Source organism: Musca domestica, unplaced genomic scaffold, assembly GCF_030504385.1.
Source record: "Musca domestica strain aabys unplaced genomic scaffold, Musca_domestica.polishedcontigs.V.1.1 1, whole genome shotgun sequence".
Lineage (NCBI taxonomy): Eukaryota > Metazoa > Arthropoda > Insecta > Diptera > Muscidae > Musca > Musca domestica.
Window position 1 is genome coordinate 18,691,714 of NW_026712114.1, and position 13,960 is coordinate 18,705,673.

Consider the following 13,960-nt stretch of genomic DNA (forward strand, 5'->3'; position numbering starts at 1 on the left):
AAATTACCGAAAAAGTCGGTAAAATGAATATGCTTATAATTTCGGTAATTAACGAAATTTGTCGGTAAGTTAGCGATGAAATCAAAGTAGTCGCTAAGATATACCGATTGAAACCAATGTTGTCATCTTTAACTTATTTTGTATAGCAAACTTTTAGGTTTCAAAGCTACCGATTTTTATCGATAACTCAAAAAATTAGAGAATCCCACTACTGATAACCCATTTTCCTTTTATGATAGCGAAAAAACTTCAAAACTAGTAGATTCTTGCAGGTTATACAACAGAAAAATGTTGTCGAGAGCAATGCCCGACCGCATTTGTATCAAACTTTATTTTGTTCGCGATTTACGAAATTTTAAAATATATAGGCTAATCGTACAATTAAGTTGGAACTAAGTTGGACATTTTTTTCAGAATTACTATCAAAACGATTACAAGTTTTTTATTATCAAATAAACAAAAAAAAACTTGTTGCATTGATATTGAATATATAAACAAAAAATGCGAAAATTGAATAAAAGGTCTATAATACTTTTAATATTATGTTCTATATTTCTCTAAAGTTTTATGTCGCTGCAAAAAGTGTAATTTTTCCTATACATACGTTGTGATACTCATTTTGATTGCAACTGAATTCGATTCGATTTTTCAAAAATTTCCATACGATTGAAAAGAACACATACCTGTACAAATTAATTTGACATGTTAAGCCAGGCAAATAAAAAAATAAAATTAATTAGATTCAGTGCCCTACCTTGATTTCATTTAGATCCTTTAAAAATAACAACAGCTAACAATAATTTTAATTTCGAAGACGTAAGTAAAAAAAATGAAGTTGATTAGGGCGTTGATCTGTTTTGGCGCATTGAAATGTTTTTAGGAGTCAAATGTTATCAATAAAACAAGAACCTCATGGATGTGTATAGTTTCAATATATATTTCTTACAAATAATGAGCATAATCCTTCACTTTTTCGTGTTATCTTAAATTTGCCCATATTTTTCGAACTCTGTAACAGCTTTAAGTTTTATGGGAAAGAAAGTAGTTATCTGTCACTCTCTCTTTTTCACTATGCAAGAGTAAATGTCACATTTTCTTTCCTCCTAAAACTCCAACTTACCCATGTGATTTGGGCCTTGTAAACAAAATATAATGTGACAATTGACACATGCCAAAATTAAAGTTTCCACAACTATAACGGAACAGTTGGCTTTGATGCCGTTGTCAAATTTAAATGTTTCTATTTGCATTTTCCGAGAAGGAAAAACCATTCAATTCAAAAAGCAACCATCGTCAATTGTCGACGCATCTCATCCATCATGGACGCCAATGATGAAGCATTTCCTGGATCCGAGTGCGCCTGGCTATCGGAGCAGTTTTTTGCTAATCAATTCAAACTATTTAATTCTGATTATAATGAAAGAACGTCCAATAACGAAATGAACATAAATGACATGTTTCCCAACTGTGAGATTAATCCATTTTTGAGTTCAGACCTAGGCATTGATGTTAATCAGGCCTGTGATATACCCACCACGAGAATGGATACAAGCATTGATTTCATTTCGAAAATTAATGATTCAGGGCAATCGTTTGACGTGAAATCGGAAATTGTTGATTTGAGTTATCCGAAAGGGGACGGAGAAATGTTTACTCAAAACTCGACAGCTAAAAATGTAGATGAAATACTATTGGAGGAATGCTCTCAAGAGGCTTTGGATTTGTCGAAGGCATCACAAGGTAAGAAAAATTCATCATTGTCCGTGTAGGAAAATTATGTATATTTTTTCTGAGTTTTTCAATTTGTTTTCCATAAGTACGTGTTTTTCCAAATTTCGCCTGAAAGCAAACAAGTGGCCATATGATAGGGATATTTTCATTGACTTTCAGATGAATTCTTTCTTGGAATCAGTAAAAATACTCTGGCAAAACATTCAAAAATTTCGTTTTGTTCAGTTTTTAATATATATTTTATATTTCTTTCTATCTTACAGTTGGCTCCATATATTTGTATCAACCTTTACCATCCTCATCGACAGGCGGTTATGTCAAGTGCATGCAATGCCACGTTTTGTTTGATGAAATCGGATTCCAAACGCATGTTTGCGACGACTTTGTTAGCAACAATCAAATGCAACCTTCTCTTGACACACCATCGAATCTTTCGTCATCTGCGCAAAACCCATCTATGGTGTCTCCCATTGTACAGGACGAAAATTATGCAGCTGTAAACAAAATTGATCAACCAACTTCGTTTACTGCACCTTCCAATATTACGAAAAACCTTGTTAGAAAAGAACCAATATTACCTACAAATCCGGCTTCTATACGACTAATAAATGAAAATCAAATTCGTTTAAGACGATTTCTTAAACATGAGCTGAAATATGATGTTGCGACAAACTCTTCATTTAAAAACGTTAGTTCCAAAAACAGCAATAACAATAGTAACACCGATATTAGTGATACAGTAAATACATCGTCATCATCAACCATTTCGGGTTCAAGCGACGCCAAGAAATCGGATGGACCCCATGAGTGTACGCTGTGCGAGAGATCATTTGTACATTCTTCGGGTCTCTTGCGCCATATGGAAAAACATGCAATGGATTTGATACCAACCAGTTCAACTAAATATTCTGGCAAATCGTTTGCATCGCAGGCTGTTGCTACAACAGCAAGTACCAGCAGTCTTAGATTGGTAATAAAATGTACCCTTTGTGGCAGAATATTTTTTGAACATAGCAGCGCATGTGAACATTTGTTTGCACATTTTCCCAGTACATGGATGGATGAAAAAGAATTGGATACTTGTTCAGATATATCCATTGAAATGTACATCGATGATGCCTTAGAGTTTTTAATTAATGAGGTGAGTATAGTTACTGATATAAATGAACGTATTATAACAATTTATATATTATATATCTCCTATTAAGCAAGAAGATCAAATCAAACTGATTTGAATTAAAATATTAGATTCTCAATGGGCACAAATTCATTTATTATTTTTTTTAATATTTTTTGCCCGTCTACAGTTTTTGAAATGAAAGTTATCAAACTGTAATCAAACTTTTTTTACAGGCCAAAAACGATAGCATGAACTCAAACATACAGAAAGATACTACAGCGGATGACAAAACTCCGAAGTTGTTGAAAATGGTTATTTTAACATGCATTCTTCAGTGTGAATTCTGTGACTTTGTGTTTTCGGATGTTTCCTATTTGTTTGTGCACACAGTTTGTCACATACCCGAAAGGCGATTCGAATGTTTCTCGTGTGATATATGCGTAAAAACTTCTAAAGAAATTACAAATCATTGGCAAACGGAATGTGTCTTTATGAGAGAAAATACAAAATTACATGAAGTAACTGTGCAGCGATATTTTGTTTGTAATGTCTGCGAAAATAAATTCCCGTCACTGGATCTATTGCATGAACATCGGTAGATACATTTTGGTAGTCCTATGTTTGCAGTAAATACTGTTTTGTTGTTTTCTTTTTCAGTTACACACTTTATCATTTCTTTCCGCGCATGAACAACCGTTTGGGCATTTTACAATTACCCTGCGAATATTGTGACCATGTTTCGGAAAATGTGCAAGATTGTTTGGCCCACTACGAGGACAATCACTATAAAAAGTATAGGAAAGATAAAGAAGGTTCTGTCAATCCAAATAGGAATCGTTTATACTTATGTGACATTTGCGGAAAATCCTACACTCAGTCTAGTCATTTGGGTCAGCATCTGAGATTCCATCAAGGTAATGTGTAATTTAAATAGAATGAATGAAATACATTTTTTAATAATTGCTTTACCTAGGAGTAAAACCATTTGCATGTAAAGAGCCAGGTTGTAGTCGAAAATTTACAATACGACCGGATTTGAATGATCACATACGCAAGTGTCATACGGGTGAACGTCCATATCACTGTCAGGTGTGTGGAAAACGTTTCTTGACTGGTTCGGTTTTCTATCAGCATCGTCTCATACACCGTGGTGAACGTCGTTATGAATGTGAAGATTGTGGCAAGCGATTCTATCGAGCAGATGCTCTCAAAAACCACCAACGTATACATACGGGTGAAAAGCCTTTTGGTTGCCTCTTTTGTACCAAAAACTTTCGACAACGTGGTGATCGTGACAAACATATGAGAGCTAGACATTCACATTTGGATGCCAATGCCCGACTAATGATGCAAATGCAGAAATTACAATTAGAGGCAGCAGCGGCAAAAGCACAGACTAATGGAGGTAACAAATCGGATCAATTACTTGGTTCTGACCGAGTTTCAGAAAAGAAATGTTTTAGTCTAACTGATAATTATTTAACTGGTGATATTGCATCGGAAATATCCCACAGCAATTCAGAAGTTTCGTATCCATCAACCAGTAACAATGTTAGGAACCACGAAATGGATGATATTGTAATGATTGGTAATGTTCCATTTCCAAAATCTATGATTGAGTCCTTAATATTTGATATTGATGGGGATGATGTACTAACAACTACAACAAAATAATTTTTATAATTATAATATTTCCTTAAACCTTCTTGTATTGATTTTTTATTTACCTGTGTGTTGAATTAGTTTTATTGCCATTAGCATCATAATTTTTTGAATTTTGTTATTTTTAAAAATAAATACTTGTTTACATGAAAATGGAGTTAGCCATTTATGTCTTGCACTGGAATCTATGCACTAGAACAAAAGGTTTATCTTTAGATTAAATATGAATCAAATATTTTCATTCGTCGAGGGGTACCAGAACGATAAATAAAACAAAACAATAAAATTTTGTAAAATTAAAGGATATATATTAAAATTTTAATAAATTAACAAAAAACATATATTTTAAACACTATATCTTTATCGTAGTACGATACATGTATGTTAAAGAGCATCATGGCTCCATACAAAAATATATTTGCATTTTACAATTATATTGAAATATTGCCTATACAATCAAGTTTTACATTTTGCTTTTATGTTTATGAGGTACGAAAACACCAACTTGTGTGACCTCAACCATTATGTGACCAAACATAACATACGGTCTGCTTGACGCGTTGTTCCTGAAGTATGCCAATATGTCGGAGCATTGTTAAACGATTTTGAGTTTTCTTATCCAACATTTTATTCTGATGTCGGCCAATATCTCCAGGTGTTATGAAATATTTGCCTGGCAAATAACTGGCCTGTTCATTGTACATTTTCCACAATTCCAAATCGTTGCTGCGTAAAATATTGCGTTGTTTGTGTATCAGTTGGTATTTTTCGTTAAAGCATGGTATAATTACAGATTCCAAAAATCCGTTTAATTGGTCCACAGTTTCACGGCCACACATGTATCTGTAATGTAAATTTGTTTTTAATTATGTTTCAAATAGATATGTTATAGTAATACATACTTAGGTATTTTATCGAATTGCTGCTGGGTAATATGTACATCAAATTCCGCAAATAATATAGGAATGGGAGCAATTTTCTTCTTGACCAGTGGTGAGTTTTTGTAGTCGCTGATCTTCAATCTTGGCGTTATTCCGCCTACGTGATTTAAATTTAAACTAGCCATGTCGGTACCAAGTCTTTTAACTGCCGAGGACTTAACAGCACTACCGCCAACGACACTCTTAACACTTTTACCACAACTAAGCAACAATTGAACTTTCTTTTGCTCCTCTTCGGCTTCCCTAAGTTTGCGTTGTTTTTCCTTTATAACATAATCCATGATTACAATTTGTTTTTTTCTCATTTCCGACATTACATTCTCACAGTCTTCTTGAACTTTTTTCATCTCTTCCTGCATGGATTGGTGTGCTAATATCAAGGTGTCCTTAATGTTTGCGGCTTTATCAATGATTTGCCTTAACTCCTTCGTTATATTTTTTTGTCGCAGACTTAAAGCAATAAAGTCATTTAGGCGATCAATTTTACGCTGGGTTTGTTGGACAAATTCCTCAAGGGTTTCAATGTTTTCCATGGTAGAATATATTTAGAACTCCTACTGTTTCACAAATCAAATCCAAAGGCTAGGCGGGGTTAGGGTTAGGTAAGTCGACTTTCGATTAATGCAATCAGAAAATTGACAGAATTTGTCAAAATAACATCAAGTAAAAAAGCGTTCCAATCATAATTCTAATAAACTTTGACGGGCCAACAAAATCGACAAAATTCTTCGATTAAAAACTGCAGCATAATTGCCATATTGTATTGAGTTTTACGTTCATAGTCGTAGTAAAAATGTAACTAGAGTCTTCATTCACGATTGTTTCAGCAATTTTGTGGGTATGTATGTGAATACTTCTCGTCAAAAAGATTTTTCACATGACCTGTGATTTGATCTATAGAGATCAGATTTTTATTGTATTTATTATCGTATTTAGATACAACATTTTATCCAGATTAACCCCGATTATAAGGACTAATTAATTGCTTAGTCTGGATTTATATAAAAATAATTACCATACAAAAATAGATCTCACGGCCGGATTTATTTTAAATCTGTTGTCGAAAGAACATATTAACGGAAGGCATCACTAGATACTACATAAGTATACTTCAAAGTCAAAAATGTTTCCAAACAGCAAAAAAAAACTTTTGCCTACATTTTCGCATTCTATTTTGGTTCACACGGTGGGTGTATTAACTCCAATGTGTTAATCTTCATCAATAGACAAAAGTTTACACCAAAAAAAAAGAATCTATTTAACTACGCAAAAACGTCTTTTCCAAAAATAGATGCTACTCGTCGTGCGTAAATAGAGTTAATATGTAAAAAAAGGTTGTCATTACCGATTTGTGATTAATTTTAATTTTTAACTTTTGTTTGCTCAGTTCAAGAACTGTACGATTTGAAAGTTTTTATTTGTCATGTTTAAACGTAGTGTTAACAACACTAATCAGTGCTCACCAAAGAGTCGATAACAATCGATGGTTCGATTTTCTTGTAAATTGTAATCGATTTATGCCGATAAGTCGAAAATCAACGTACGTATCCCTATTTCCTTTCTTTTGCATCTCGTCGTGATAAAGCCAACATGGGTTTTGCTAATCTCTGGTACTCTCATCCTCGTAAATACGGCCAAGGCTCCAGATGTTGGTAAGTTTGGAATCGTTATTAAATATCCTGCAAAATAATGTTGGAATATCATGGATTTCCTTGGAAAAATCTATAGAAAATTCCATTTTTGTGAGGGTAACCAGAAAGTGAGGTTATGTTGCGATGTGTACGCTGTACAGTCAATGTGCTTTTAGTCAAAATGTCACAACCAATGGAATCCATAATATTTGGAATATAATTTTGTGTTCAAACTGCTTGCCCCCGGTTGAGTTCGGAATTTGTGGTACAAATAACTTTTGCATTTTCCTTAATTAAGGGTGGCTACAACGAATTTTCTAATTGCCATTGCTAAGAGGTCCCCCATACCATGCGGGGGATCTCATTTAGTGATTGGAAGGACAACAATAACGACATATTTACAATACCTATTGACGGATACAAAAATGAACGTGTAATAAATATTCCTATTTGCTTTTTTTCTTTTTTATAGCCGTGCCTGCTCTAACCGTCATGGTTTGATCCGCAAATATGGCTTGAACATCTGCCGTCAATGCTTCAGAGAATACGCCAACGACATTGGCTTCAAGAAGGTGAGTGAATATTACCCATTATTTTCGATATTCATGCTGACTAATTCTTTCTTTATTTGTTAATTGCAGTTGGATTAAATCCGATTCTTTTGATGACCATACTATGAAGAGAAACGCCACACCCCAACCATTAGAAAGTATTATGGACTTTTGTTGCATATAGCAAATGGAATGCGTCACCATTTTAAATATGGGCAGCGGGGTGGTTTTATAAATAACTAATTTTTCCTCATATTGTTGGAAAACCATTTTCCAATAGTCAATAAAAAAAGAATTTCAAAACAATTTTAATTTTTTTAATTTCTTAACCATCTCCATAAAAATTAGAAAAATACACTATATTAGCAAAAGAACAATGTGCCGTAAAACATTTAAAAGATACCCCATGGACATGGATTGATTTCCCTCGCAAAAATAGTTTTATTGGTTTTTATTGAAACACAATTACTTGAAATTAATTTCGTGTTTATTAAATTGATTCTGCTTTCAACAAATTTTATTTAGGAATATATTTCAAGTAACAACTTGTTAGGCTGCAGTGGATGTTGCATGTACCTTGGTTATCTAGTTTTTATTGCTTGGGTGTTGACATCCTTTCTCATTCAGTTGAAACCAGCTTTATATTTACAAAAAAAAATGAATGTAACTTCCTGTTAATGGTAAAGACATATTCGACACTTGTTGCACAGACTGGTTATATGAGTACTCTATTACCAAATAAAACGAATTGTGGCATTGAGTCTGTGTTATCAGAGCAACGAAATTTGATCACTAGGCTAACAACTTTTGCCATATTGGATCGGATTAATTATTTTTGGTGTGATTTATTATATATGTAAAATGAATATTTTATCCTCCATAGGAGCAGTGTTGAGATTAGGGGATGGTCTCGAGTCGTTTTAAAGCTTGATAAAATTGGTAGGAATTTTGACTCTGTTTAGGGGAATGTGTTTGCTGTTTCGAGAAAAATAGGACTGTATCCGATTTAACTAGATCCGTACGGCACAATAAACATTTATTGCACGATACTATTTTTGTTTTCATCGGAATTGTTTTCGGATCAGGATGGAAACTTAATATTTTGGATTTTGAATATGAAAACCTTTCCATATGATGGAGGAGGTAATTTTTCAAAAATTAAATGGTGTAGAAACAAAAAAGAAGTCAAAAATTTAATTCAAAATTAATTTCGTTGATGAAATATCAAAATTTATAATATGGATTGAATATTTGGCCATACACTGTTCTAGGTCACACATAGACGACGGGGACGGTAAGTAAAGTGTTAAGCTCAGCGTACAATTCTGTGGCGGTTTAGCCATGTCCGTCTCTCTGTCCATATTAGATACCATGCTCAAATCAAATCAGGTATAATTAGACATTTCGAGCTCTTATTGGGAAATTAATTTCTCTAGTGGTATTCTCTAAGTCAAAAATCGGTAAAATTAACATTTTCAGCAAGTTAGCGACCAAAATAAAGTAAGTCCAACCGATATTGACAGTGATGACAACTTTAATTTATATTTTTCATTTATAATTGTGAGTTTTAATTTTATCGATATATTTGTCAAAAAAATAATTAGAAAACCTCATCACTGGTTACATGGAGGTCATCATGTAACAATATCTCCTGATTTTCGCTATTTTGAACGTTTTGGTCCAAAAATCAGTAGGCTTATTCTATCACTTTCAACTACACTAGTTATCATTAAAATTTCGTTTATTATTGTAACAAAAGAAGAACAAACTAATTAATTTTTTGTAAACAAAATGAGTAAAGCTATTAAAATGTTACAGAATAGGCCTACAGCCGTAATTTAACCTGTCGGGTTCCTTATATGTAGATTAAATCCTCTCAATATCCATAAGTTGTTAATATGGGTATTGCGGAACCTTTAGGTTTTAGAGATATTGAGGATAGCCGATTTGAAAAAGTGTTAAAAATATTGTCACGGCGGAAGTTAACATAGTTTTTCATGTTTTAGGCTAGAAATGTCGCGAATTGAAGTGAGAAGTAGCCTTGCCAGAAACCCAGACTTAAGAAATTCTTTTGTTTTTGTTTGGAATTTTCTTTTCGAAAATTGATCTCAAAGGTATTATTAATGTTCATTGTGCAGGTGCAGTATCCATATGCTTTGTTTTCTAAATTTTGGGATAATTTTTTCAAAGCGTTGCTTTTTTTCAACTGTTGCTTACAAATTGCATATAATAGTTTGTTAAAAAAGACAGTATTAAAACATTCGCCAAAACTTTGTGGGCCAACATTTTGATCAGATAAAAATCTTGTATGTATATAAAAATATGAGAAGCAAGTCTGGTATGTTTTTAGAGTGGAAAAATGTCTTTCTAATTTAGTTTTAATCTATGTATATTTAAAGCATGTCGCAAATATATATTTATTTAATATTTTGATTGGAGTTATCTTTGGAATACTTTAACAGATCTCTAGGTGCAAAATTGAAGTTTAGAATATTAACATAACTTCCGACCAAATATTTCCTGTATCAAAAAATAAACTATTACGGTTGGTCAACAGATATTGGAAATTGGACTTTAGTAATTCTCATTAAAAACATAACCACAATTACAAATTGCACAAAGTGCAAAAAAAAAAAACATTTGTTGCTACAATGAAATATGTGAAGAATGAATTATTTCGGGGCTAACATTCACGTTTATTGCCATAAATTCAGGAGGTTTTAATACACCATTAAAAAGTAGAGTAATAAAAATGATAATATTAACACAAAATATATTTCGTATTTCAGCTGGGTACACATAGATAGATAGGTGGGGAGAGTGTAAAGTTAAAACAAAACTAAACAACAATCTACTACCTTAAAACACACAGACTTAGAGCCTCACTGACTCTATTTTTAAAGCCGACTACATGAATAGTCTAAGCACCAACATTTTTTTATTGAATACAATTTTCCACAATGAAGCTGGTTTGAATACTGTACAGGGGTTGCAATCAGAAGTTAAGCTGAAAACTGAAATGAAGCTGGAGCGAAAATTAAAAAAATAATAATTATAACACAAGCATAAAACTAATTTGGATGATTCTATCCCTTAGTATCTGGGATTTTTTCCTTAAGGTATGCAGTCATGCAACTACTTATGGGGCTTTTTAATATCAAAGTTAAATGGAATCGGATTACTAGTTTCTTAATTTTAAAATAAAATCTTAAAAAATATAATGGAGTAAAACAAAGATTTTTGCTTATAAAAATCATTTTTTGCAGAGTTTTTTATGGAATTTAGAAAAACAGCCATGCTTTGTTATACCCTCAGCTTTGTTGCGGCCAAAAAGTGCATCATTGGTTTCAAGCCTTATTTATCATTACACAAATATTTTAGGACACACAAAGTAGATCAACCAATGACATCTTGATGGTTGATCCCAAATAGGCATATTATAACATTTTAACCAATTTTACAGGTTAAGAACAGGTTAAGTTCGCAAATGAGCCATATCGGTCCAAGTTTTCGTATAGCTCCCATATAACGTTACCTCCTAATATTCGGTATTTTGATGAAAAGGCTGCACATGTAAGTACTAGAAATTATTAGAATTAGTTTGTTCGAAATTACGGCCGTACCAAATATTCTATCATAGTGAGGAAGGTGATTGCTTTTCTACGGTACGTCGGGTATTTGGTTTCCTGTGACATTTTTCATTTACATGACTTTATAGAACCGTCCATTCAAAATATCAAACATTTTGAACACAATTTTGAAATAAATGTTGTTCGTCCCTATGTTTTTGCCAATATTTCCGTTTCAGGAAATCCAGAAAATTATGAAAGAAGAGCTAAAAAAGAAACAACGCAAATTAGCCTAAATAGAGGAGGTGAGTTCCTTTATCTTCCATATTTTTTGAAAAGATTCCTTGGAATTCGTCCATTTTAAGTGTATAGTGCCTTCGCCAATATTACAGGCATGAAGACTATACACCAGCAACCCCTCTTTTGGGCTATTTTTTTTAAATATGCCTCAAATCTAAAAAAATATGGCAAGACACTTTAGAGATCCCCACAATAACTGAAATATAATATAAGCACTGTAAAAAACAGGATAATTTTTTTTAAATCAATGAATCTTGATCTAATCCAAAACTCCCTATCAATTTTCAATGTTGCGAAATACATCTCAAAATATTGGGCTGTCTTTGTGTATGGCCAAGGCTTTATGAAGGGCTTAAAAGGCACAGCCAAAGAACGTGAAACTTTTTTAGGGCTTAGAAATACAAACCGAATACCATCGAATCCGTTTGAAATTTTCCACAGCCCCTATTGGCTTTGTACTGTGAGATTATAAGAGAACTTGCAGCGAATTCTGAAAATTTGCCAAAAATAGCGAAGGTTGTTTATAGACCAAAATCGATTATACTTTTCTGTAGCACACATTACAGGAGGTGATGAAAAAACTGCAACCAACTCAGACTGCTATCATTTCTAAGCCACTGTTAAAATTATTCCAGTTTACAAGAGTACAAAAGCATTTTGGTGAGAATTTTTCAGAAAAAAATTTATTCGTGATGGAATTCAAGCGTGACAGTGTGATTTCTTTATATTTGGCTGGCACCACAAGTGGCTATCGCTAGAGCACTCCACCATTTAAATGTGAATAAATCTTTTGTGTCTCGCACCATCGCTCGTTACCGTGATACTGGTAACGTAGCCTGACGTCAAGGAAGTGGACGGAAGAAAACAGCAATATCAGCAGAAATGGTTCGAAAAATAAAGAAGCGAATTGATCAAAACCCGCGTCGCAGTGTACGAAAAATGGTTCGTGAGCTGAACATATCGCAATATTCCATTCGGCAAATATTGAAAAATGTGCTCGGGGAAAAGCCATTCCAAAAGATATTCCAAAAGTGCAAAAACTAACAACGCAACAGAAAGAAAATTAACTCAAAAGAGCTAAAGAGTTGCTTCGCTTGGCCGAAAGTGGTGAACTGCCGAATTTGGTTTTCTCCGATGAGAAAACATTCGTTGTCAAGCAGTTTGTAAACAAACAAAATGATCGTGTTTACTTGCCAAAGAGGTCAGCTGAAAATGTATACCTTCGGTTGGCCACCAGAACTCAAGCGCCAGCCATGGCAATGGTGTGGGCTGCCATAACAGCCGATGGTCGCTCTCCGCTCGTATTAATCGACCGTGGCATCAGATTTAATGCCAAATATTATCGCGAACTTATTCTGGAGGGTGTATTAAAGCCTTGGGCACGCAAACATTTTGGCCGCAGACCTTGGACATTCCAACAGGACTCAGCACGCGCCACCCATGAATGTTTACAAAATAAGGTTCAACGCTTTATTTCAAGCGCACAATGGCCACCAAAATCTTCGGATATCAATCCGTTGGACTATTGTGTCTGGAGTATTTTGGAAAGCAAGGTTGGCACTAAGAAATGCTCAAGAGTCGTTCACCTCAAGCAAGCGCTTCGCCGGGAATGGGTCAAAATACCGCAGAGCAACATTCGGGCAGCGTGTGACGGTTTCATTGACCGTTTGAAGACCATAATTCGTGCCAAAGGTGAACAATTCGAACAAATCTAAACTTATTCTCTAATTTGATGCTATTTCCGACATTTTTGCTTTCATTCAATAAAATTAAAAAAAAAAAATGTAAAAATATGGCGTTTGACTTTGTTGTAGTTTTTTTATCCCACCCTCTACTTTCATAACCTATTGGGTTTCTCCTGCAAATATTTTTATCTGTTGCACAGTGTAATCATGAAATGGGTTGACATATGTAATAACCCCTAATTTTCCCACCAATACAGAAATTTAATGAAACGCGAAAGTGGTTACCCCTTCCAGTAGCTCTTCGCTAACGCGCAAAATTTTGACAAATCCTAAATCCAACAAATATTTTTTAAGGACTTCTTGTTCGAAAGTTGTGATGGGATTTCAAGTAAAACTGGACAAACAGTAGCGGATTTAAAAAAATACATATTTTTTCAAGGTCTTATCGGAGAAAATCTTTGATCTGTTGAACAAAATTTCACAAAGACTTTTTCTTCGTATAGATTGGGATTTTTTAAGATGATTCAGAAAAAAAATTTCGTGGTAGATTGTCACTAAATGTCGCGATATTCCATAATGTATCTGCTGAGATAAAATTTCCTAAAAAAGTGCCGAATCCCAATTTTCATATTTTGATTTGAAAACTCCATTTTGAGCATTTAACTAGCTAAGATTACAAACTAATTTTTATGAAATGTATACTTAATATTTTTTTAACCACTGTGCAGCCTTACCTTTACTGCTGCTGTTGGTATTTGTTTTTTTTTTTG

General features: G+C 33.6%; 3 protein-coding genes across 3 annotated transcripts; 2 read left to right on the forward strand and 1 right to left on the reverse strand.

The window, feature by feature from the left end:
- The first annotated feature begins 1,106 nt into the window (after window positions 1-1,106).
- LOC101895037 (testis-specific zinc finger protein topi) lies at window positions 1,107-4,816 on the forward strand. The gene is made up of 5 exons (XM_011294996.3): window positions 1,107-1,740; window positions 1,995-2,872; window positions 3,085-3,446; window positions 3,509-3,765; window positions 3,825-4,816. The coding sequence occupies exons 1-5, from the start codon at window positions 1,320-1,322 to the stop codon at window positions 4,523-4,525; spliced, it is 2,619 nt and encodes an 872-aa protein (XP_011293298.2). The 5' UTR covers window positions 1,107-1,319; the 3' UTR covers window positions 4,526-4,816.
- Window positions 4,817-4,821: 5 nt separating this feature from the next.
- Window positions 4,822-6,044, reverse strand: LOC101895207 (spindle and kinetochore-associated protein 1). Its single transcript, XM_005185358.4, has 2 exons — window positions 5,416-6,044; window positions 4,822-5,356 (listed from the first exon to the last, which is right to left on the reverse strand). The coding sequence occupies exons 1-2, from the start codon at window positions 5,985-5,987 to the stop codon at window positions 5,029-5,031; spliced, it is 900 nt and encodes a 299-aa protein (XP_005185415.2). The 5' UTR covers window positions 5,988-6,044; the 3' UTR covers window positions 4,822-5,028.
- Window positions 6,045-6,947: 903 nt separating this feature from the next.
- Window positions 6,948-7,942, forward strand: LOC101893991 (small ribosomal subunit protein uS14). The gene is made up of 3 exons (XM_005185351.4): window positions 6,948-7,106; window positions 7,558-7,657; window positions 7,727-7,942. The coding sequence occupies exons 1-3, from the start codon at window positions 7,045-7,047 to the stop codon at window positions 7,733-7,735; spliced, it is 171 nt and encodes a 56-aa protein (XP_005185408.1). The 5' UTR covers window positions 6,948-7,044; the 3' UTR covers window positions 7,736-7,942.
- Window positions 7,943-13,960: the final 6,018 nt, after the last annotated feature.

Excerpts from the sequence above, each read along its gene's own strand:
- LOC101895037 (XM_011294996.3), top strand. The coding sequence starts at position 1,320 with ATGGACGCCAATGATGAAGCATTTCCTGGATCCGAGTGCGCCTGGCTA. Across the intron at positions 1,741-1,994 it reads TTTGTCGAAGGCATCACAAG|TTGGCTCCATATATTTGTAT; the intron begins GTAAGAAAAATT and ends TCTATCTTACAG. Across the intron at positions 3,766-3,824 it reads GCATCTGAGATTCCATCAAG|GAGTAAAACCATTTGCATGT; the intron begins GTAATGTGTAAT and ends TGCTTTACCTAG.
- LOC101895207 (XM_005185358.4), bottom strand. The coding sequence starts at position 5,987 with ATGGAAAACATTGAAACCCTTGAGGAATTTGTCCAACAAACCCAGCGT. Across the intron at positions 5,357-5,415 it reads CAATTCGATAAAATACCTAA|ATACATGTGTGGCCGTGAAA; the intron begins GTATGTATTACT and ends TTTACATTACAG.
- LOC101893991 (XM_005185351.4), top strand. The coding sequence starts at position 7,045 with ATGGGTTTTGCTAATCTCTGGTACTCTCATCCTCGTAAATACGGCCAA. Across the intron at positions 7,107-7,557 it reads GGCCAAGGCTCCAGATGTTG|CCGTGCCTGCTCTAACCGTC; the intron begins GTAAGTTTGGAA and ends TCTTTTTTATAG.